The sequence below is a fragment of the Aptenodytes forsteri genome, unplaced genomic scaffold (assembly GCF_000699145.1).
Source record: "Aptenodytes forsteri isolate BGI_AS27 unplaced genomic scaffold, ASM69914v1 Scaffold83, whole genome shotgun sequence".
Classification (NCBI taxonomy): domain Eukaryota; kingdom Metazoa; phylum Chordata; class Aves; order Sphenisciformes; family Spheniscidae; genus Aptenodytes; species Aptenodytes forsteri.
The window spans coordinates 6626195-6651352 of NW_008795371.1; the positions used below are offsets into that span (position 1 = coordinate 6626195).

General features: G+C 45.3%; 2 protein-coding genes across 3 annotated transcripts in view; one reads left to right on the plus strand and one right to left on the minus strand.

Moving 5' to 3' along the window:
* Positions 1-236: 236 nt before the first annotated feature.
* Positions 237-12177, plus strand: CILP (cartilage intermediate layer protein). Of its 2 annotated transcripts, XM_009280425.1 has the most exons (10): positions 237-287; positions 2022-2148; positions 3408-3491; positions 4492-4545; positions 6003-6188; positions 7352-7666; positions 7776-7884; positions 8367-8524; positions 9164-11523; positions 11846-12177. In XM_009280425.1, exons 2-9 carry the CDS (start codon positions 2088-2090, stop codon positions 11503-11505), a joined length of 3309 nt encoding a protein of 1102 aa, XP_009278700.1. In that variant the 5' UTR covers positions 237-287; positions 2022-2087; the 3' UTR covers positions 11506-11523; positions 11846-12177. The 2 variants fall into 2 exon arrangements, with proteins under 2 accessions (XP_009278700.1, XP_009278699.1); XM_009280424.2 differs by lacking the exon at positions 237-287 and adding an exon at positions 307-442 and having other exon boundaries at positions 9164-12177.
* A 7065-nt stretch (positions 12178-19242) lies between these two features.
* Positions 19243-25158, minus strand: part of MTFMT (mitochondrial methionyl-tRNA formyltransferase) — a 6810-nt gene continuing 894 nt past the window's right edge. Inside the window, exons 2-9 of the mRNA XM_009280493.1 lie at positions 24771-24983; positions 24224-24346; positions 23301-23403; positions 22640-22715; positions 21971-22062; positions 21319-21400; positions 19998-20080; positions 19243-19676 (exon numbers count right to left, since the gene is read on the minus strand). Coding sequence (XP_009278768.1) covers positions 19476-19676; positions 19998-20080; positions 21319-21400; positions 21971-22062; positions 22640-22715; positions 23301-23403; positions 24224-24346; positions 24771-24983 — 973 coding nt within the window. The 3' untranslated portion in view covers positions 19243-19475. The remainder of the gene's footprint in view (positions 19677-19997; positions 20081-21318; positions 21401-21970; positions 22063-22639; positions 22716-23300; positions 23404-24223; positions 24347-24770; positions 24984-25158) is intronic.

The following is a 25158-nucleotide window of genomic DNA, read 5'->3' on the forward strand; positions in this document are numbered from 1 at the left end:
TACCCGCACCATGCCCTGCCCCGCCGCCAGCAGCACCCTACCAAGCCGTGGCATTGCAGCCAGCCCCGGTGGCTACTGTTTCGACGAGGGTTTGTGTTTACCATCACCTTGTTAAGGGATTATTCAGCCTGCGGTTTCCTCGCTCGTCCGATCTGTTTTTGCTCGGCGGCCGGTGGCTCGCTGCCATCCCCTAAGCTACACGCCGGGCTATATAAGCGACCTCGCCGCCTCGGCTGCGGGGAGGCTCGCGTGCAGCCCGGCTCAGCGGCAGCGCAGGGGAGGTTTCGGTAAGCTGCAACTCTCTCTCTTCTTCCCAACCGCTGCAGATCCCTTAACCCGCGGCTGACAAGCCCTCGCCTCGCCCCCGGACCACAGCTTGGCTGGCGGCTCCGCGGTGAGAGGACGAGACTTTCCTTAATTGGAGTTTTTATGGGTTTTGTAGGTAAGAGCAAAAAAAAAAAACCCAAACCCTGCTAAGTTTTTCCCCTTCATCGCAGCTAGTGGTTATATAATTTTGCTGTGTTATTAAGGTGGCGTAATTAAGAGCAGCTGTGATTGAGGGCAAGGTGGAAATTAATTGATGGGCAGATGAAGGTGCAGAGGCTATGGGCTGGAAAACATCGGTGGGGATGCGTGCCGCTTCTCCCCTCCTCATCCCAGCTAATGGGTTTGGGTAGGGTTATGGGGACAGCCGGAGCGGGGGGTTTGGGAGGGGACAGTGCTTTGCTTACGCGGGGCTGTTTGATCTCCCGTGGCTCCGTCCTGCGTCGGCTCCCCCAGCCCCCTGCCAGAGAGGGGACGCGGGCGATGCCGAACCCTCTCCACTGCCAGGATCCGGCTGCTTGAACCCCCCTTTTCCCAGCATCGCGTGTCCTGGGGAAAGAGGGACGCATCCCATTCCAAACCAAGCACCAAACAAGTCACAGCCAGCTCCCAAAATAGCTGCCGAGTGGGAAACAGGCTTTCAGCCTGGATTAATTTTTCCTGGTTATTGTCTGGCTGAGAGTTCACGACCCCGCCGTAAGCCCACAAAACACCGCTCATGTGTTGCTTGTTATTTTTGCTTGACTGGGATTTGCTGAGCCATAATCAAAGTATTTCCTAGTCCCACATTCCCCGCTCTCAAAGGGGATGGTTAATACCCCTTACAAATAACAGGGTGTTCTCACTGCCGGCTGCTCTTTATAAGCCTCGTTTTATGGGTAAACTGAGGCACTAAAAGGCTGAGGCAATATTCCCCCCCCCCCCAAAGTTCATTAATTTGGGGCGCATAAAATAAAGCACCTGTAATTCCAGCTGGCATCAGTCGGGATAACACCAGCTCCATGGGTACCTTCAGAAATTAAATACCCAAATGCTTGAAGCCGCAGGGCTAAGGGACTCACTAAAACAAGATCTGAAGTCACTGAGCTGGGGAAGAGCAACACAAAGGCTCAGTCCCTCATCTCTGCGTGCAAAAAAAGGAAAATATTTGGCTTCTTGCTCACATTTGCAGCAAAGGCTTGGCTTGTGCATGGGATTTTCTGTTTTCAGAGGCACTCAGGAGCCTTCCCCCTCCCCACACTCCTGGGATGTACTGGGACGAGCCATTATCCTCGCACTAAGCCCAGTTTGCAGGCAGAGGGATGGAGGCATGGAGATGTCCCTGCTCATGTGGGGGGCAGAGCGGGGTGCCGAGGGGCCCGTGGAGCTGTGTGGGCTGCGAGAGCATCCCTGCAGAAATATTTAAGCTGTTAAAAGGCGCTTTGAGGAGATGTCATTATAAAGCACTGCTCTGCAGAATAGATTTGGGCTTGCGGCTCAGACGCAATAGCAAGAAGCGGAGGGGATGCGAGCACAAATGTGGAGCCCCTGCTGCTCTCCGCTCAGGGGTTAAGTGGGGGGCTGCTGGGGGTGGGTGGGTGGGCAGGGAGTGTAAGTGGCCCCGCGGCGTGTTTTGGACTGGTTCAGCCTGGGAGAAGCTTCCCTGAAGGCGGCAGGACCCTGGGTGAGCCTCGGCATGGCTGGGCTTGTCTTCACAGGTCTGGGGAAGGTGCAGGACGACTGTGAATACTCCAAGAAGCCCCTGGTCACCTCTGGAGACAACGATGATCACTGCAAAAGGATGGATCCTCTTCCTCCTCCTCCTGGGAGCCACATCCATTTTAGGTGAAGGTTAAACATTTCTATTCCTGTCACTGTGCTGTGCCCTGCCTGCGGGCACACTGGAATGAAGGCACGTCTGCTGGTGGCCGCTGAGCCAGCAGACACAGGCCCGACACCGATGCCGGGCGCTGCTCTGGGTCACTGTGGCATTCGCCCGGCCAAATGTTTTCCAGACGAGGGCTGGCGCCCGTCCAGCCCCCGGAGCACAGGCAAAGCCCATCTGCGAGTCAGCCAGCCTCTGGCTGACCAGGGATGAGCTCCCCTGCCCACTGGCCGTGCTGGGACCATCCCTGCCTGCCACCCCGAGACCCCGCAGTGTCCAGCCTGCTCCCAGGCTCCCATCCTGGCTCCCCTCTGCTCTGAGCAGACCCACCCTGGTTGGTGCCTTATCCATCGCCCAAGCACAAAACAACCCCAGCCTCAGAGCCAAGCCATCGGGAAGCAGCGACATTGCTCTTCTCCAGGAGAAGATGCTTGGGAGCAGCAGGATCTGTCTGCTGCTGGCTCTGGTGGGCCACACATACCAAAGCACTGAGCGATAAGCAACCTGCTCCTCTGCTCCAGCAGGTCTTGCAGAGAAAACCTCTTTGCAGGCTCTTTGGATTTGTTTTCTGAGGCTATAGAGGAATTTTGCCCTGAAGTGCTTTGGCCAGACGCCAGGGGATAAGAACAGGGAGAGTCAATTTGTTGCTGGGGAGGTGCCCAGAAGCCCTGCTGAGTCCCCAGGAGCGGGGCACGGGTGAGAGCTGGTGCTGGGCAACTTCAGGCTTAGCTCCCCAGTTTAAATGGGACTGGTCCCAGCAAGCACACCAGGAACCAGCCATGACCACCAGCTCCCCTCGGGCACGCAGGCAGCCAGCAAGTGCAGAAACCCGTCTGTGTCCCATAGCGACAACCAACCTCATCCACCTCAGGTTCATTTCTCCCCACACAGGGAGAGGCAGGATATATTTTATATCTCCAGCTATAAAAAGATTATTTGATCTGAGCTGCTCCAACACAGAAAGCACAAAAAAGTTTTTCATGGGTGATAAGAGAAATGGCAAATTTGCATCATACCTGAGCCGCAGTGATGCTGTGGGACATCTGTCACACACGTCACTTGTCATCTCCTGCACTGCATCCCACAGGAGGTTTAACCAGCGGCTCTAACCAGCCACAACTCAAAGGGAAATCTGAAATCTGGCCTAAGGATGCCCAATCCCTTGAATCTAATTAATTTATTATTAATCTAATTTAATCTCTAATTTATTGACCCTTAGGTCAAAGGCTTCTGAAACCAGCCCTCGGCAGGATCCGGATAGGACAGAAAACCTTCAGCCCGCTGGTAATGCTCAGCTTGGAGAGTAAGTTATTTCCCAGCTCGGGCAGCTTTCCCTCACCGGGACAAAGGGTGTTTGCACACGTATTATTTTTTTCAGCCTTAATTTACAACCGAACAATATTATTTGAGTAGATGAGGACATTTAGGCGATGGAATAAATGTTAATCATCCGCAACCTCCTGTAGGGTTTTGACTATCGCTGACACATGCTGTTGGCTCCTCTCCTGGAAAAGTGAAGGTCAAGTGCGTGACCACAGCCCCAACTCCCGTGCAAGGCACGCGCGGCCCCTCGCTGGGCTGGGAGGGCGAGGAGAGCCCAGGGATGGGCAAGCACATCCTCCGACCTGCCTTTCCCCTGCCCAGCCTGTCCCCATGCCCGGGGCAGTTTGCGACACTGCTGCTTTAGGATTAAAGCCCTTGGGGTATTAATTACCCGCACAGCCCACTCTGCTCGTTAATCCCCAGGAGATACCCCGACCCCTCAAGCTTTACTGCCCAGGGCTCCAGATTTAAATTCCAGCAGGAACTGAAAGGGCTGGACATGCTGATGCCATAGCCGAGGGATTAGGGGACTTTCCCAGCCTTCCATCCTGCTCCCAGCAGCTCTTAGCTGCTGGAGAGAATCAAAGCACCGAAAACACAGACACTCAGAGAGAGGTCCCCTCCACCTGCTGAGAGGTATTTTTAGGAAAACCACCAGGAAAATTGTTTTCCCCTCAAAGTGGATGCCACAAGGCAGTGATGCTGAGGCTGGGGCTTGCAGAGCAGTGGGTGACCCCTGCTTCTCTAGAGAGAAATAAAGCAAAATCTTGAGGTTTTGACCAATGCAATTGGAAACTAAAGCATCTGCCCTTGGCAGCAGTGAGCTGTAAACTCAGTTTTTGCCTCTGGGAGAGGGTGTGCCAGACCTGGTCGGGTTGAGCAGCCAGGTTCTATGCAGCCCGGCCAGCGGGAGAGACTGGTGCTCAGCCAGGGAGCAGGCAAACCCTGCCCGAATCACCTCACGCGTCCTCTGCCCACAGGTACAAGGAGCAGCTCTCGCCACAGAGACCCGACCTTCGCCTACACCAGACGCAGTACGTTCCTGCCGGTGCCGGTGCCACGGGGTAGCCCTGTCCCTCCCCCAGTCCCTAGCAGTGCTCGACCCCTCGGCTTCTCCCTCGTCCTCCGCTTTCTGCTTTTTCTGCTGTCAAGGTGCTACCCAGAGCCATATAATGCCATTTTCCTCCACAGAACTCCCCTCCTCCTTTCTTATCATCACCAGCCCTGCAGATTAAAGCAGCCAATCCCAAACAAGCTTAAGATTTTACTGAGACCCCACTTTAACGTGTTGCATGTTAAATTTTTGCTTGGGGCAAGTGCAGACAGGCATTTATCCATGTGCCGCCTGGGATGGGACCACATCCCCAAGCCCACCTCCTCCTGCATCCGCCAAATTGCTCAATAAGGTCTATGGATGCACCACTCGGGATGCTGAACTGGAGATGCCAACATGCCAACGTTGAGATTAAAAACTTGCCCATCTAAGCCAAGCGCTCACTGCAAACCAGACATGACGTTTCCGTGGCTGCTCTCATTTAAATGGTCTTTTCCAGCCACCTGCTTTTGTAAGCCAGGGGTTTGGTTTTGACCATCACTATTCAAATAGTCCATCCATGTGCCTGTCTGCCTTTCTAGGAAATAACCCGACCTGGTTTATTACAAATCAGGTGGAAGAGTAGGTGTGGGAGATGACATGGCACACGTTTCCAAGAGAACTCATTTTTAGAAACTTTAGTCACAAGCGCATCCTCATAAACATTATTAGAACATTGTCATTTAAAAATAAACCCAAACCACAGACTTGGAGTATAACTCATCCATTCAAAGCAGCTTAAATTAATACCATCTAGTAGCCCGGTTAAAGAAATTCCTTTAAAAAAATCTAACCGCATATTAAACTCTCAATAAACCCTCTTTGTGTTTTACAAATCAGCTGGCCCCTAACATGCTCAGCCTGCTTGGTAGCATCTTAGGCTTCTGTTTGCACACAGTAAAACTGGTGCTTGCAATAGGACACACGCTTCCCCTATAGAGAACATATGTTGAAGTATGGGTAAAGACATTCAACATGATCATACCAACAATTTTACCCTCTCTTTGTTTTATTTTTTTTTTATTTAACCACATTTGAAACGTAGGCGAGCATTGCCTCTCAGACAGCATTTAAATGACAATGTGTGTTTGATTTCCTTTAAGCCAAAGTTATTCAACACTAAGCATGAGCTGCGTGCACTTTGCTCCCCTCGAGTTTATCTTAATCATCTCGAATTTGGTAGCCTGCGGGGAATTAAGTCAGAAGCATTCAGGCGCCTTCTCGTGCTTTATTTCCCAGCTCCCTGAACATGCTTTGAGTTTGTTTAATCCATGTGGTGTGTAATATCCAAATGCATAGTCTGAGCTATATAGAAGCTGCTAAGAAACCAACTGCCCGTTTTCGGGCAGCCATACGTGTAACGTGCATCTCAGTAACACACTGCTGATGTTATTCAAGGTCCACTGGTGCAAGATTCAAAACAGTTTTTGTCTCCGTGGTCAAAATGGAGCGAGTGCTCAGGAAAGTGTGGCCAAACCGGCGTGCAGAAGCGTACCAGGTCCTGCCTAGCTGAGCGCCTCTGGGGCACGCACTGTAATGAAGCAACTGAGGAAGGGCGGCTCTGCATTGGACATGTTTGCTCAGGTGCTCCTATAACCTCATTTAAGGGCAGGGGACAACGTCCTGACCTCACCACTGTGTAGGCGTTGTACTCCCTTCACCACCGTTTTACCATCTTTCTCTCCCTTGCCAGAATTCATGATGCCGGTACCTTCCAGAGCAGGGCTGGAGAGTACTAAGGGAGCAGAGCATGGGGAGTTTATAGCCAAATAGCAAGATGAGGGGAGGATCCAGATATGGGGAATCATCAGGGACCCGTAAAGATCCTGAGGATATAGGAAAAATCCCGTTAATCGTGTTGTAACAGCAGCTCTCAAGGTGGAGTCAGCAATTGCAGGCAGCTGCCTACTCCATGCAGTCTCCAGGAGGGAGGAGAGTTGGGAATATTGAATTGCCACAGCCCCTGCTAAAGGGGTTTGTAATTAATTATATTATTCTTATAATCCCCTTTTAAACAAGTCACTCTGGAAATAGCTCATGTTTTCTCCAGGAAAGTTGTTTCAGGTTTTCCCCTGATTTCTTCCATTTATTTCCAGCTCTTAAAAAAATTATCAGGTAGCTACTGTACAGGGATGCTCTGTGATTGTAAAAGGAATTACCTGAGCCCTTGCACTGGGAAGAGACAGAGATTATTATTTAGGATTAATTACTATAGGTAATGAAAATGTTTCAGAATCACTGTTTGGGAGACCATTCGTTAAATCCATCAGATAATACTCATTTGGCAATGAACCTGTGTCTTGCCCAAGCCAGGATACCGTTGAATAAGGGGAGACAGCTTTTAAGATAGACCAAAGTCATGACTTTTGGGCATGAGTTGGTAACAGAAACCTACAAAGTTTAATGCATTTGGATTTGTAATTTTGCCAGGGTTGAGCTAAGAGCTCACATGCTGATCTGGATTCAAATTTCCCTGAAATTCAGCCCTTTGGGGAAGGTAAATAACAGTTCCTAGCTGTAATTATATCCACGTGGCTGCTTTCTACTAATTGTCAGGTTCAAAACGACATCATCCCTGTGTTTCTAATGCACAGCTGTTGATAATCAGTAAAAATATGTTTTGGATACAACTTATTCCTTATGCAGTATCTGCTTTATTGCATCTAAATTAAAAGCAGACACAAGACCGTGCCGTGAGCGTTACAGGGACTTGGGGCTGCTTTCTGACCTGCGTACCTCTCCTCCAGCCTGCAATATCACCTGCCCCATGGGCCGCGTCAACGCCGACTGCGACACCTGCATGTGCGAGGATGCGACCCTGCACGGAAAGGTCTCCCTTGAGGATGGGTCGCCTGCTGCCGATGCCCGGGTCTACCTGCAAGCCAAGAAACTCAAGCTGTTGACAACAGCCAACAACAGGGGCATGTTTAGGATCCCAGGAGTCTGCCCCGATGGCAAAAACACCCTTAAAATAAAGAAGGCTAAATACGCAACAGCGACTGTCACCATGCCTGAGAGCAACAGAAGAAACCTGGCGATCCAAGTGCAGCTGCAACGATCAGGTAGCCCCAAAGAGGCGGGGAATGCAGCAGCCTTTATGCACTAATTGGAAATAAACTGTGATTTTTAGGAGGGGAAGAGTAACGAGATGGCCTTTTCCTCCTCCTGCAGGCAAACCCTACATTTTCAGGAGCCCCAAGGACAAAGCGAGGAGAGTGGGAGAGAGCGTGTCGCTCTGCTGCGATGCCCTTGGGAGCCCAGCCCCCGACCGCTACCTCTGGTAAGGAACTCGAGTTGGATCGGACAGAAGTCTTACTTGTCCCACAGTCCCTTCAACTTTTATCTCCTTACCATCTCCATAAAGGTGGGTTTTTAGCTATAAAACAGCTAAATACGCCGAGAACTGATTGCTGGAAATGGTGGTTTCCTCGAGATGTGCAAAGCTGGCGTTTCTCGCAGGTGCGGTAATGTCATCTGCAGAGGGACTTACTGGAAAAAAAAATACAAATAAGAGTTTGAAAAACCTCAGCAGGCACAATTGGCAGCTCTGCCTGCCTGCCAGCCACCCAGCAGCCACATCTCAGTACTGCCAGGGGAAGGGGAATAACTTTTAGGTGATGCCACCTAGCCAGACTACAAATGGGGAAACTGAGGCAAGAGGTCTGGCAAAATCCACACGGCAGGATGCAGGATTAGGCCATCACTCTGCTCCGGCCAGGCAGTCAGTCTCTGTCCCCTTAACTGCCTGCCTGTTCCTGGCAGGTACCACAACGGCTCACTGCTGGATCCTTCCTTATACAAATATAAAAACAACCTGATTCTGAAGAACTTGAACAGAGACCAGTCAGGAGAGTATTTCTGCAAGGCCAGCAGTGCCGGGGGGTCGGCGAAGTCCCAATCTGCCAAGCTTGCTGTCATAGGTAAGAGAACATGTGCATGATGCTCTAAGAGCAGCTGGGGAGACGGCGGGGTGCAGAAACCAGAAATTGTGATACATGCAGGAAAGAAAAGTCGCAGGAAAAATATTTGGTATTTATTTCATGCATTCGTTAGCAGATAAGCTTGTCTAAGCCGGTTATAAACCAGATGCTCTCTACAAACTGGAGCTCTGTAGGTGACCTGCCAAGCTCAGTCTGCTGGTTTCAGCAGATTTCTCAACGTACTTGCAGCCTGACATGTGAATATTTGTTGGGTTTTTTGTTTTTTTGGGTTTTTTTAAATGCTGGGACACATTTTGGTCTGTCCATAGCCAAAAAGCCAGGCAGCCGCAGAACATCTAGCTGAGGGTGGGTTGGATGGCAGTGGTGGGTAAGCAGGAGCTGGGACGCTCCTGCAAACAGCACTGCTCTTAATCAGGTACCTAAAGTTAAAGCTGAGCACCTGCTTCACCGAAAAGGAGGACAGATGAATTCAGCTAACCAAAATCCTGCAAAGCATCTGTTTTATGGCTGCAAAAACCTCACTGTTATTGGAAGCAATGTTTAGCTCTGAGTGTTTCAGATCACAGTGATGACTGTACAATTATTTCATGCTGCTCATTAAGAAATCCTATTCAACAGGAAGACAAGAGGCAGCCTGCGACTCCCAACCCCAAAGCCACCTCATCCGACTTCCACACGACTGCTTCCAAAAAGCAACCAACTCCTTCTACTACGACGTGGGCAAGTGCCCAGCAAAGACCTGCGCTGGGAAGCTGGATAAGGGACTCCGGTGTAAGGACAATGTCGCCTACTGCTGCGGGGTGTCCAAGATGGAAACCAGAGACATCTCCTGCAACGGGTACACGCTCCCCACTAAAGTAGTCATAGAATGTGGCTGCAAAAAATGCATCGAGACCAAAATAACAGTTCGAGGCAGAGCCACAGCGGCAGATAACGGTGAACCACTGAGGTTTGGCCACATCTACATGGGGAACAAGAGAGTGAGTATGACCGGCTACAAGGGAACCTTCTCCATCCACATCCCAGCAGACACGGAGAGACTGGTTCTAACTTTCGTCGATCGGCTGCAGAAGTTTGTGAACACAACAAAAGTTCTGCCCTTCAAGGAAAACGGAGGTGCTGTGTTTCACGAGATCAAGCTTCTAAGAAAGAAAGCCCCTGTTATGCTGGAGTCCACTGAAACCAACGTGATTTCCTTGGGAGAAATGGAAGAAGATGATCCAATTGCCGAATTAGAAATCCCTCCCAATGCATTTTACAGGAAAAATGGAGAAGCCTACAGAGGCAAAGTGAAAGCCAGTGTGACGTTTCTGGACCCAAGAAACATCTCAACAGCCCCTGTGACACAAAGTGACCTGAACTTTGTAGAGGAGGAAGGAGACGTATTCCCGCTCCGTACGTATGGCATGTTTTCCGTGGACTTCACGGATGAACAGGGCACCGAGTCTCTTAACGCAGAGGAGGTGAAAGTTCATTTGGACGCTGCTCAGGTCAAGATGCCAGAGCACCTGCAAGAGATGAAGCTTTGGTCGCTGAACCCGGAGACAGGATTATGGGAGGAAGAAGGGGACTTCAACCTTGAGAAAAGCAGACGGCACAAAAGGGAGGAGAGAACTTTTTTGGTTGGGAACATGGAGATCAAAGAAAGGCGGCTTTTTAACCTAGACGTCCCAGAGAGCAGACGGTGCTACATCAAAGTCCGAGCGTACAGAAGCGAGAGATTTCTGCAAAGCGAGCAGATCCAAGGGGTTGTGATTTCTGTTATAAACACGGAACCAGAACCAGGTTTCTCCTCCAACCCCAGAGCATGGGGCCGTTTCGACAGTGTGGTCACTGGTCCCAACGGCGCCTGCGTACCTGCCTTCTGCGATGAGCAAAACCCTGAGGCCTATGCAGCTTATATCTTGGCGAGCTTGGGGGGCGAAGAGCTCGAAGCTGTGTCCTCTGCTCCCAAACTCAACCCTAATGCTATTGGGGTCCCACAGCCATACCTCAACAAGCTCAACTACAGGAGAACAGACCACGAGGACTCTAGCACTAAGAAAACGGCATTCAGCATTAACATGGCCAAGCCAAGCCCTAATTCCCCAGAAGAGAACAATGGCCCTATTTATGCCTACGAAAACCTAAGAGAATGTGAGGAAGCTCCACAAAGTGCTGCTCACTTCAGGTTTTACAGGATAGAGGGAGACCAGTACGACTACAACACCGTTCCCTTCAGTGAAGATGACCTTATGAGCTGGACCGATGACTACCTGGCATGGTGGCCCAAGCCCATGGAATTTAGGGCCTGCTACATTAAAGTAAAAATAAACGGTCCCCAAGAGGTGAACGTAAGGTCTCGTAACATGGGTGGGACGCACCCACGTACCATTGGCAGGCTCTACGGCATCAGGGACGTCCGCAGCATTCGTGACTCCAAGCAGCCAGACGTGTCAGCAGCCTGCCTGGAGTTCAAGTGCAGTGGCATGCTCTTCGACCAAGACCGCGTGGACCGCACACTCGTGAAAGTGGTCCCACAAGGCAGCTGCCGCCGAGAGAGTGTCAACAGCATGCTCCACGAGTACCTGGTGAACCACCTCCCCATGGCTACAAACAACGACTCCAGTGAGTACACAATGCTGGCTCCTCTCGACCCACTGGGACACAACTATGGCATCTACACCGTCACTGACCAAGACCCGAGGATCGCCAAGGAAATCGCCCTGGGCAGGTGTTTCGATGGCACGTCCGATGGCACCTCCAGAACTATGAAGAGCAACATCGGCGTTGGATTGACTTTCACCTGTTCGGAGAGGAGCGCAGCGGAGCAGAGCATCTTCCAGTCTCAGAGGAACTCGGGCCAGCAGTCCATGCTGGTTCTGCCAGGGGAGAGCCCCGCGTACCGAAGGCAGCCGGCAAGCCGCCGAACCAGCCAAGGCAGGATCCCGATGAGAGGTCAACGTTCTCCCACATACTAGAGCTGTACAGGAGCCTTGGTAAAGTCACTCGCACTTGATTAAATACAATTTGAAAGTAACATCTACCTGCTAACAACCTAATTCAAAGCTGGTAGGTGTCATTATTTTTGAGTCATAATTAAGGTGCATTTTTTTTTTTTTTTTGCACCAGAAAGGAAAGACATCAGGCAAAAATTGGGGTCCAGTAGCAGTAGTGGGTTCGTGTCTTATTAAATGCATCCATAAAAATCTTCTTTCTGCCTGACATTAAACAGCTTCACATGATAGCCTAAAGGGAAGACTAAACATATAATTCAATTAAGTCATGTACATAAAATATTCTTCTGTTCTGCATCTGCAGACTTTGCCAGCCCAAGTACCTGTACAATAGTTGGTAACATGAAAAGGAATAAACTGATTTCCTCATACTGAATTCAACTGCAAGGTTTTGTACTTGAAATGTAAGTATTTTATTTATTTCTAGCTTGTTTTAGAATGACTGTATTCAAGCTAAACTACTGGCAGCTGCATTTCTAAAAACTCACATGCTTGATAGTATGAAGAAGCCATGTGGATTTGTAGGCTCCACATGGATAAAACTACAGTTTTCTCTTGCTTCTTGTATTATTTGACAAGAAAAATCCATGCTCTATGATAGGGTAGGTTAATAAAAAAAGTCATTTTGTAACTTCGACAATGCTGTGTTGCTTTTGTGTTTGACATGCCCAAGTAAACCACATCTAGAGCTGACCAAATAACCTGCAAAATTGCACCTTTCTGTTCACAAACAGGTCACAGCTTTACCAATGTGAGACTGATCCTGGGTACGGGTGAGGGGTTTGGTGGGTAGCTGGTGCTCCCCCAGGTCCAGGGCTTGGCCACGGCATGCTGTGGTCAGGGAATCTGTCCCCAGCTCGAGATGTGGGGAGACAGCAACAGTGCTGGGAAAAGTGGAGCAGCAGGTCAGGGCAAGGGATGAACTAAGGAGACTCAGGGCTCCCAGAGTGGGACAAGATGGGGGGAAGAGAGGGCTGGGAACCCGTGCTTTAAGGATAATAGGAAACCAGGCAATGTAGAGCAAGGCTGGGAAGTGCAGAGACCGGGAGGAGACAGGCTGCCCTCCACATTCAGCAGCAGCAAGCAGGACGCTGCTGGGCAAGCAGCTGCTCTTAGCTGAAGGTACAGATGGCCACAGAAGGCATCAGACAGGCAGTGACCCATCTCCAAGTGACCTATTAAGTTGCCCTATCAAAACCCCACTACTTCTAGCATGGAATCGAGGACCTCACCAGCACAGAAGACATCCTGTGTTTACATCCAAACACACCACTGGCAATAAATTTTCGGAGTGCAGGCAAGCCAGCAAGACTCCCAACACCGAGATTTCCACTGAGAGATCACAAAAAGGTGGGCAGTGCTATTGGATGAAAAATGGAATTCAAACACATGCTCAAGCGTGGATTTCCCCCTCCTACCCAATCCCCTCCTATGGGTATGAAGCCAGTTCTAGGTCTATGTTGTCCTACCTACAGCCTGTTAAGGGCGTGGGTAATCTTTCAACAGCCTTTAGCAAGCTTCAGAACAGGTTCTCAGGTCTGACACAGGGCATCCCAGGCATTAAACACAGAGCTGTGCAAGACTGAGTGCCTATGCAGTCTGAATTATGCTTAAAAAGGTAAAAAAAATCCTTAATAATCCATGTTTTTATGCAAATTGACAGTTATCAAAGAGAAGCAGAAAAGGAAGAACTGTGGAATACTCTGGCACATCCTCTTCATACCAATGAATTTAGACTCTCTGTGTTTTCTTTTGTGTCTAGTCTGCTGCAAGGGCTTGGCGTGAGCCGGGGCCAAGGCAGCCAGTGGGGAGCATTAGCTCGAACCTTCCCACAGAGCTCTTGGCTTGTGCTGCAGACTCACAGAGAAATGTCTCTTCCCTCTGCTCCCCTCCTCCTCTGCAGACAGACAGCCAAATCCCGAACTTAGTTTCATCACTTTGAGGGTGAAGTAACACCAATAACTTCTACAGACCAACCAGGATGAAAGCAGGCTGGGGATCTCACCCCTGTGCTGCATGTGGACTTGCCAGAGCCAAACACAGCAGAGTACAGGGCTCTTCCTTTTGGGGAGAAATGCACATTTAACAGGAATGAAATGGTCACAGCCCTATGGCCTGAAACAGCAAGAAGCTCTCCAAGTTTCCCCAAACTGTCCCCCACTGCAGTTTAACTCCGACTTGGAGGAACAAACTAGTCTCTGCACTCACTGAGTCCCTGAGCTCTCGGAGGAGGCTGCTGGCAGAGTACATTGGATACAAAGCAAGACAGAGAGGTTTCAAGCGCAGGTGCTTAAGCACTATCAACAGAAAACAACCTTGGCCCAACAACAACCACTCAGTGCTAACACTTCGTCATTACCGACAGCCACCATGCCAAATACATTAAGAAAGTTTATACAGGAGAAAAGCTACAGCAGGTCCTGGCATCCACCACTCACACAAGTTTTATGCTAGAGTTCAATGTCAATTCTGACTTCTCCAGCTTGTGTTTGTGGTCAGTGTATGGCAATGTCCTTTCTGCAACCTGAAACCTAATCCACGCTCCCACATATCAAAGGAGAGCATCAGCTGGAGGAATGCAGGAAGGCTGGGACTCGGCTCCTCCCTCGGCCTTAGCCTTCGGACCACCAACCTTGAGACACAGGCTGAAGCAGGAGACCTGGCTCCTAAACATCAGCAGGTTTGCTGCTAATGGCAAAGCATCTTCCATTAAGGTCACTTAGTTTCCAACCCTCAGACAAATCTGGTGACCTATCCCTCCTCCTGTTTTTAAGAAAGGGAAAATATTGCTTCCCAGAAGCTATCAGGCCATCAGCAGTTAGGATAAACAAAAGGAGATATTCTTGTCTAGTCTCAACCTTCAAATTATTCAGGGATTTTGCCATCGACTTTTTAAAAAGACTCAAGTACTCCTGTGATTAGTCACTTACACTTTTTGTTTATTTGTAATTTATTCAGCAGAAAACAGGAATAAAGAGGTTTCCTAGGAAGCAGGGGGAGTATTAAGGTTTCAGATCATGAAACAGATGCATCTAACTGCGAGTCACCAGCATCCTAGGAAATATCACTCCCTCTAACATTTATTTGAAATCCAAGATGAAATCACCCCTATCCAACACCAGAGCCCTTCTGGTGCCCAAACATTTTGCAGTTCTACCAGTAATTTGGCGTCAGTGGTCTTAAACTGAGCCATAGCGGATGTTGGGTCTATGAATACCTCTGCTACTTTCCCTCTCTCGTCCGAGAGGAGGACAGCTGTTTTATTTTGCTAGTATCACTTTCCAATTGCTAGGGTGGCTGTACTTGACCTCAGCAGTGGTACTGGGGATTGAATCACCATGTCTGTGTTCCAGAGTCAACCCTGACATGCTATTCCACACCTCATCAGTGAATGCCCCATTTTTGTTTTGTCTGTTCTGCAAAAATAATCAGATTTTCATTACTTACCGAGTTAAATCCCTACAGATTTCACCTACAGGTGAAAGCAAAGTTTCCAAAGAGACATTTTGGCTAACAGCTGCCTGGGGAACACCAATTCCCTTTATAAGCTTCTCTACCATGTCAAAAATAGCATGCCAAAGATTTCCTCCATAAAAAAATAAATTAATCTTACCCTCTTTTCCTCCATAAAACAACTGGGGTAAAGTTGTGCCTATTCGGAGCTAAGACATTAACTGTTAAGCAACAAAGAACTGTCTGATCTTTGATAACCTCTTGCACAGAAAGCAATTCTGAGAAGCCTTAAAGCAAACTCTGCACAGATCAAAAGACTACATTGCAAGTATAGGTGTCCTGGCTACAACATGGTTTAGACATTATTTGGTATTAAACAACTAACTGAAGACATTCTGTACCAGATTTCCATGATCTTCTGTCCAGCTGTCCTTGATTTTCCCCTAAAAGAAGTGCAGCGAGCACCATCTACCGGGTTTCTGAGCACACGCCACCTCAAACTCCCCCAAAGACACAGGGAAACTCTTCGCTGTTGCTCTGTGCTTTAGTTAGAACTGAAATTACCACCCGCCAGCAACGACTAACAGCAATAGATCTCACACAAGTCGCAGTCTAAAACTGTCAGCGAGAAATGTACAAATTGCCCTACAGGTTCTCTCCGATGCTAACATCGAATACAGACACTGCTGGCTGAAAGTTGATATTCCAACCAGCAGCGCTAATGCCACCCAGCAGTAACATTGCTTTGCTCCGTGTCATTTTGGACGTGCGAGGGATAGAAACATAGTTCTTTGCTATCAGCTTTATGATGCCAGAGCAGACTCCAAAAAGCAAGGGAGTTAAAGAACTTGCAAACAATTTTCCTCAAAAGTCATTCCTAAGAACAAAGCAGTTGATTTAACAGTTTGGTCATCTAAAAACTTTTAAGCCTAAATTGCTGGAACTTTTGATACTGTATTGTTTCTGTGGGAGTTGCATCTCACTGTCCATTTTGCTCAGGTCATAATGAACCACAATTCATTTTCCAGTGCCTGGGAACCTGATACATCAGAAAAGTTGGGTCCACCCATGCTAACTAAAATACTTCACTTCTAAGTCAAAAATTCTTTATCATTTGTGCTTAAAATTATCTATAAGTTGGGGGGGGGGGGGTAGATTTTTTTTTTTGTATATTCATTTCTCTGCTAATTCAACTTCTGATACAATCCACGCCTGAGGCCAGACTCCTACCATACAGCTGATTAGTGTCAAAAAATCTCACTATGGAGAAGACGCTTTAGAGAAAATGTTCTTACTCTCAGCAAACACTGAATATTTGCATTTCAATGATGCCTATGAGTGTTCTTTAAAAATAACCGATTCCCAGAAGCTCCAGCTGGGAAAACCCAAGGCAAGCAGCCATACAACTGAGACTAGTGATGTAACAAACCCCAGAAAACCCGAAACCCACCCACCATCCCCACAAATACCCCACCCACCCATCCACCATCCCTTCTATTGGCATAAGGTGATAACTAACCTTTCATAGACTGATCTGAACAGAGTAAAAGCAAAATGACTTCACAACTTTTACTTGTAAGTAGTAGGTAGGAGGGAGCAAAGCACTAAAATATATCATTTGCTTAGAAACAAACTTGCCGGGTTTATGATTTCTGCAGCACAAATTGCACCCTTGAGTCTGGGGTCAAAGACAAGAGGAATTCTCCACAGGAGCCTGACTTCCACCTTACTGTTGTTTCCAGCTTGTGACTCTGATTACAGGCTTGGATTTCTTGGAGAATCATGTGTTCTGGAAAACCTGTCAGAGGCAGATTAATTGTTGGACCAATGGCAATGAAAGAAAAATACTGCAGCATCTGCTTCAACAGATGCTTCTTCTGAAACACTTTAATCCATGTTATATAACACATTTTTCTACATTTTTTGCTTGCTTTCATTCAGTGAGTCACACTAAGCATGTCAAGCTCCTGTCACCTTGACAAGTCTCATGAATTCAACACCTGACTTGAGCTTTAAGTTCCAGACATGAGTGCTTGAAAAGACATGAATGGATTGAAAAGTCTGAAGAGCCAAAAGGACACGCGGAAGAGGATGAGCGTGAGCAAAATGGAACCATTGTTAACACCAACCCTACACAACTCCCACAAATCTTTTTTTTTTTTTCTTTCTCCTTTTGAGGCTTCCAAAATTTCAGTGATAATGCTGTAAATATGAAGCTAACAGAACAGTGCCTCCCCAAGGCTGAATAGCTCCAGTGGCTCTGCTTTTACTTCAGTAGTATTCAGAAAAAGCAAGAATAAATTGAGCAAATAACACTAGAGCAGCTCCTAAGATCTGGCCGGTCTTTGTTTTGCTGTTACCCTCACAGTGCTACATTACTTCTAAGACAAGAAAGTAAGAGAGTCATCAGTTTTTGGGGTTCTTCACATGAAATGCTCCTTCTTATACATGCCATTAACCAAAGGCAGGTTGAGGAAAAGCTTGGATTAGATTAACAACTCCTCATCCGGTAAAAACTTTTCTCATCAGAGAGAAAGTATGAAAGTAGAACATGAATTTTCTGGATGGATGTCACACAAATAATTAATTAAGTAGGATATATACTAGGATACGAAAACAAAAAGGAGAAGGAAGAGATGATAATCAATACGACTAAACAGGAAAGGTAAGAAATTGATCAGAAAAGCTAAAGATATCAAAGAAAAATATCTACTGAACAAGGTGAATGACAAGTTTATAGATTAGAAACAGAACCAATGAGATTACAAGAAGTCACTTGTATTGAAAAGCAAATATACACAGTAAATTTTTCTTTTCTGAATTTAAAAGGAAACAAAATGATGTGCTCACATCACATGCAGATGACTAAAAACAATCAACTGGCATTCATGGATGACATTAAATAGTACCTACTATTTACAGCATTTTCAAAGTCAACAGGCCCAAATAAACATGACGGTCCTAAGAGAACTGGATGAGATCTCAGATTAGAATAAAATAGGGATATTCCATTTATTCCCTTTCTAAATCTGAGACTTACTGAAACTGAATTCCAGCACAGTGGAAGTGCCGGTAAACTAAGACTACACAACGAGACAATGCAGGAAGACACATGTAATTAAGCAGCTGGCAAGGATTGTTGGATTAAGAGGGTAAAAAGAAGAAAAAAAAAGATAAAATTTCATTTAACTTACCACGAATCAAGAATGATTGTAACATTTCATGTGACAAGATCTCCCCCCCTCTTTAGAGTCAACTGCAAAGTTGTTCAGGGGGATTAAGAATAGAAACAATTTAAATGCAGATACAGCTGAGCTCTGATGTGGATTCAACTTGCAGTACTACAGGGTATTAGAACTAAAGGGGTCAACTATATGTAATATCGATAAAGCACATTAGCTAGTCCTTTATCCAATTAATTGAAATATCTAGTAGTGCAATATGGGGGAATTCTGCAAGATCAACACAAAGCTTAAAATTATTCAGTATATTCATCAAGCACCACAATGTCGCTTGTCAAGTAACATTATTGTTGGTAAAAGAAAATATATAAACAACCAAGAACAGAAAACAAAAAAGGAAAGGTTGATCACACAGAACATCAGACTGATCAGAAAACCCCACCTAGCAAACCACCCCGAAAAAGGCATATGACCAACTGCACACAGCTCCAGGTATGGTATTATATCAAAATGCTGCATCAAATTCCAGTCAGAAGCAAGGGATGTTTTTGTCTCAAAAGTAGTTGACTCTTAGGAAAACTATCACAGGCAGGAAAAGATTCTCCAGATGCTCCCGGCTAAGGCTTAACTTATTCACCTCAATGTGGGGATACAAAGGTAGTTTAAGGGTCCGCAAGAAAAATCAAACTAGACAACCTAGGAGTCTCAATGAGCATTAAACTGAGGTAGAGCAGATATCCTAGACAAATCCCATCCATTAATTTCACGAGAAAATATTCCATAGATAAGTATATCAAAGGTATAAGAAAAACACTGCATGGATACTCTTTTGCTAGACATCCTATCAAACATGAGAAGATATTTGACACAAATTATTTGGAAATGAAACAGGCTTCTGTCCTTAGAATCTCGCTTTTGTGAAACCACATATGAATTACATAGAAGCACGAGTTTTTAACATTTCCACATTAAAGTAACTGTGCACAACTTGTGCTTGAAGAAAATTATATCGAAAGTCCTCAAAAATAAATTGAAAACATTGTATATAAATAAATTTATTACCCAACAGTGTAAACAGGAATTTATTCACTATCTTCAGCATTCACAGAGATTCTCTTCCTTGACGAGGAAAGAGAAGTAAGTATCGTCAGGAATCCATGATGAAAACATGCAGATGACAGTAAGATCAAACACTTTGGGAGGAAAGCCCTTAACTAAGTTGAATGCTATAGGTGAGCATTAAAATATTTTATATTACTATGAACTTACAGACATCTTCTTCCACATTTTAAAATACATCTATTGTTTTACACCCTGTGCCAGTATTTCCCTCTCTTTCAGAGTCTTTTTTGTCGTGCTAAGTTTGAGTGTTTGAAATCTGCATTCCTGATGAACTGTTCTTGAGTTCTTCTGGAAGCAAGAGTGCATATATCCATTGTAGAAGTCAACTGCTGTAAGCTTCTTCTTTAATACAACTGTTTTAATTCCAACCCAGCCTTCCTAAAAATAAAAACAAAAAATTGGCAGTAAGCTTCTTCCATGTTTTAAAATTATGATCTTTAGCTGCCACTAGGTTGGCTTACAGAACACATTTTATTTAATGTCATCATGTTTACATTACAAGTCAAATTCTTGCTTGCAAATGAAAAGCCTGTTAATGGATATTAAAAGTTCTTCAAGGTATCAAATAAAAAGACTGATGCTAATCTAAACTAGTTCAGTGAATAACGATGGATAATTAAGACAAAAGTTATGTACCACATAAATACTAAAAACCTCATCTTTAGGGCAGCGAATATAAAACAAATGGGAAAAACCTACCTTGCAACGAGCTATCAGCATTTGAGACACTTTATGGTATAGTAGTGAACCAGGAACAGCTCCATGGTCATCTAATAATTGATCTAAAAGCAAAGCAAGATTGTCTTGCATTTTTATGCCAACAAGAACAAAAAAAGTTTGAAACACTTATGTCTCTTGGAATCGTGATAATCATCTTGAGTCACTATTTTGTTCAAAAATACTTTATTGTATTCTGTGTTTTATTATACCCAAGTCAGCAGAGTAGAATCAGAACAGTCACTCTCTGGCGCTGCTCCCTATCTCCTCCATAAACAGCCGCTAAGCCCTGTGTGCTTTGGCACACCGCTTGGCCCACAAGGCTCTCGGACCAACAGGCTGCTACAGAAAACAGTTTACGCGATGGTACACAGGGACAGCTTTCCTCACGAGAGATCCCCAGACAATGGCATTAGAAGAGGATCTCCTAACTAATTAGAGGATTAAAATCCTCCAATCTCAGGATTCAGAGGACTACACCTGCTGCTCGCTCAACATCATCACAAAGCAGGAATGCCCTTAAAACCCATCTTATGCCCACCGTTGGGCAGAGAAACTTATTGCACTCTGAGTATATATGAGACTAACTTAGTTCTACTGGAGTTTCAGAAAGCAGTACTTAAAGCTATTATTTAGCACAATTGGTTACTATCTTCAAGTCAATGATTGAAAAGACAGGAAAATCTAACTTAACAGATTGATTTAAAAGTAAATACCAGCAAAACCAGGGATATTATCCACTTCCACAAAATCCAGAAGTTTAACAGCACTACCCTTCCAGAGCGTCTGTAAAGGAAACTGGAAACAGAAGCAGATGACACACTGACAGTCACTCTGGCGCTGCTCCCTATCTCCTCCATAAACAGCCGCTAAGCCCTGTGTGCTTTGGCACACCGCTTGGCCCACAAGGCTCTCGGACCAACAGGCTGCTACAGAAAACAGTTTACGCGATGGTACACAGGGACAGCTTTCCTCACGAGAGATCCCCAGACAATGGCATTAGAAGAGGATCTCCTAACTAATTAGAGGATTAAAATCCTCCAATCTCAGGATTCAGAGGACTACACCTGCTGCTCGCTCAACATCATCACAAAGCAGGAATGCCCTTAAAACCCATCTTATGCCCACCGTTGGGCAGAGAAACTTATTGCACTCTGAGTATATATGAGACTAACTTAGTTCTACTGGAGTTTCAGAAAGCAGTACTTAAAGCTATTATTTAGCACAATTGGTTACTATCTTCAAGTCAATGATTGAAAAGACAGGAAAATCTAACTTAACAGATTGATTTAAAAGTAAATACCAGCAAAACCAGGGATATTATCCACTTCCACAAAATCCAGAAGTTTAACAGCACTACCCTTCCAGAGCGTCTGTAAAGGAAACTGGAAACAGAAGCAGATGACACACTGAGAATATTTTCACCATTTCCAGGCAACTGTCTAGGTTTTTTTCTTATGCAAGATAACATTATGTGTTATTATGTGATAATAACATTAGGGCAAAAATTTAGGTATGTGTCCAGATAAGAGACTTTCTTTACTATATCTAGTTTTCCTTGTTGTTCTTCAACTCATTGACAAGCAAACCATTAGCATATGCAGTAATGAGTTACGCAACTAGCTACAGTAGCTGTCAGTCGCGCTGTTTACTGTCATGCAAAGATGTCGATATAGCACTCTGAAACCCTCACAAATGCATCAGTGGAAATCTCAGAGCTAAGGACACAAAATAGAACTATTGAGCTGATTTCACGCTTGGGATCAAATTCAAGAAAATTCTCCTCTGCTCTAATTCCATCTCTAACACTAAACTGCGCTGGGATTTTAACACACATGCTAGGTTTTAGAGGCTAAAATAACTAAACTTGAGTTTTAGCCATTAGTTAAAATATCTACACCAAACTCACATGCTACAGGACAGAAAAGGGTTAAAAAAAAAATCTACTGTTTTACCATACTTCCTATTGCACGATGCAGTTGAATTACTTGTGCAGCCGTTTGCTCTTCCCATTTTATACAACTCTTAGCTATAGATATTTTAGGAGCTAGGGGGGAAAAAAAAAGAAATTAAAGGACTTCGTATTTTGTTTTGCATCTTTTTGCAAACAAATAGCTGTACTATTTTATCTTATTTTAAACTATTTTAAAACAGATTTTATCCTGACCAATGGCAGGTTTACCATCTAACCATATGTACCTTAGACAGCAACTGGAGAAAAGATTTTGTAGAAACCTCAAATTGGTTTATTTACATTTTATTCTCAGTTGCCCTCTTATTTACCCATTGCACTGAAATCTGATAACATACATTTACAAGCACAGCTGTAACATTTTTGTTAATGTTACAACCACAAAGAATAACAAATTGGCTCAGATTTTGTGACATTGCTAGTGATTTTGATATTGTACTGGCAACTGGAAAAAAACATTCATGTAGTAAGTCTGAAGAATTCTGAAGCATTTTTGCCCTCTGTATGACTTTAAGCCAGAGAAGGCAGTGAAGAGAGATATTGATAAAGGTATCTAAAAAAAAAAAATATAAGCCAGCACAGTAGGAAGAAAATTATTTTTCCAACTGATAAAAGAAAAAATGAACAAGTTGCATTAAAAATGTGTACCTACCAAATGTTACTCCTTCCTTTGGTTGCTCTTTTTTATTTTTTAAACTTTCAGGCAAGTTTTTCAAAACTGATATCAGCTGCAAAATTAAATTTTGTGCAGAATATTAACAAAGCTAAATAGAGTATATTTATTAACAGTAACAGTAAACCCAAGACATACAAATACAGTATTTAATTTTTCATCAGTGAAACTTTCTTGTGAGCTTTTAGAAAACCGGGTCACTATATTCAGAAGACTTGTATCATACACACAAACACACTAAAGGCATCCTTCCCACTGAATTACAATTCAAAAACCCAAGTATTCTTTTATGGATGATCTCCTCTCTGATATTAATCCTAGAACAGGACGAAAGCTGATTGTTAAGACGAAAAAGCAGATATTCACTTCAATGAAAGAAGCAACTGCACTGTTTCCATACAACGCACTTGAGTTCTTCACTGAATAAAAACAGAACAGCAATGCACAGGACCAACACTGACAGCTTATCACATACCGCTCAGCTTTCCTCTCGGCAAGGCAAAGTGCTCATAAACACTAAGTTTCAGATCACTCTCCTCTTAACAGTTGCAGTCAACTCAGAACAAGATTAAAAAGAACTCTGTTTACGCGTTAAAAGCAAGGTACTAATCAGAAGCGACACTAGCTTGCATGACTTTACCATGTTTGCACCCATCTTTGATAACATTGCTTCCAGCTCCTGTGCAGTACAGTGGGGAGGAACAGCAATCTCTTCTTGCTTAATAATTGGACCTACATCGAACCTACAAAGCAGAAAACATACAAGCTTACTGGAGAAACTAAAACTCAATTAGCAGTTCAAAAGTCTACATTCAATACATTAACTCAGTTACTAATTACCCTTTTTTTCCGCTAAGACTTCACTTTTCACACGTTATCAGTTAATGGTTGGGTCACAAGACAAAACAGGGAAAAGAATATCAGATATATCTTCGCAAGATTCATCTCAGCAAGCTGAGATTGTTACGAATGCACAATTTACAGTTCAGAAGCATAAGATCTTGGAAGGAACAACCTGAAGTATTCAGAAGTTTGTTTCGCACTTTCCTGAGATCTATTATCAGACAAGCATCTAAGAAAGAAAAGAGAACTATGATAATGTGTTTTCACAAGCCTTTTAAGCCAGAGTTTCTGCTGAAACAAAAACATATAATCTCTCTCTCATCCCTAGACAGGCAACTTCTTGTCCTCTGTTTCACTTACAGGAGGTTACAGGCAACTCTGAAGTCTGAAAACCAGATCTTTTCTGTTGCGTCATACCAAGGCTATCCATCTAGCTGTCTGACTGTTCTGTCTGCTCCCTGTAATAATGCTAAGAATTAGAGAACAGGCCTAGAGTCTAGAGTGCAAATTACGCACTCACTAAAATACTGTACTTGTGGCAAGTCTCGTATGGTCAGACGGAAGTTTCTAAGTGTTTCAAATTTTAATATTAAACACACACATTTAAAAAAAAATAGTGATTACACAGAATAATTTAAATGATGACTTAAGTGGTGATGATTTAAAGTCCTGAGAGGCAACAGAAGCAGCGAGCTGTTTTAGGAAGCACATCTAACATACCTTTTTGGTCTTATTTCCATAATTGTCACCCCAGTCACTTTATCACCATGAAGCACTGTGTGGACTATTGGTGCAGGACCACGCCATCGCGGGAGATAGCTGGGATGGACATTCAGCACGCCACTGAATTAAAATATTTTAAAGTTAGAATCGGAATGGTACCTGAAGCTGAACCCATATGTAAACAGGGGTGTGCAACATTTATTACACTGAAACTACTTTAAGAATTAACTCCTCAGACCTTTTGAAATGTTACTGGTTTAAATACACATTTAAACCACTATATAACCTTCAGTTTCTCAGTGAACGCAGAAAGGGAGATGAGAGGAATAAAGGTAAACACATTATGCTGAACATTTGCATAGATCTTCATCAACGTGTTAAAGAACAACAGTGAACCTCACAACAACAGAAGTAGGGTTCAGGCTAAGCAGATGAATCCAGGGAAGAAGCTGACCTCACCTGCTACAAGTCACAGGTGCTGACTCAAAAAGAGAGTCCAGCTTTGCTAACGAAGCAGCAACAGATGTCCTGTTAACTCACTTACTATGGGAACTGCAGAATAAGGTCCTCGCTTAGGAGACGTCCAAATGATGCCACCACACCCACATCAAACTGCCCCACAGGTCCCGTGTGTGGCCACTCATGAACAGGCAGCTGGAGCTCCCGGGCGCACCTCCTCGCAGGCAGGTCCCCAGGCAGGCGGGAGGGCAGAGTCACCACCTCCAGCCTGGACACAAGCGAGTCCTCGCTGGGCTCCCTGGGGTGGACAAGGCACTGAAGGCCTCACACAGGCAAAGCAAGGGAGAAGCGAAGGCCGGGTCACCTCCACCCCTCACTGTGCCCCTGTGCCCTTCCACAGCACCTGCCCCTCCAATTCCTATCCCCTGCTTGGTCCCCAGCCTCCCCCCACTGACCCCAGCCTCCCAACCCTG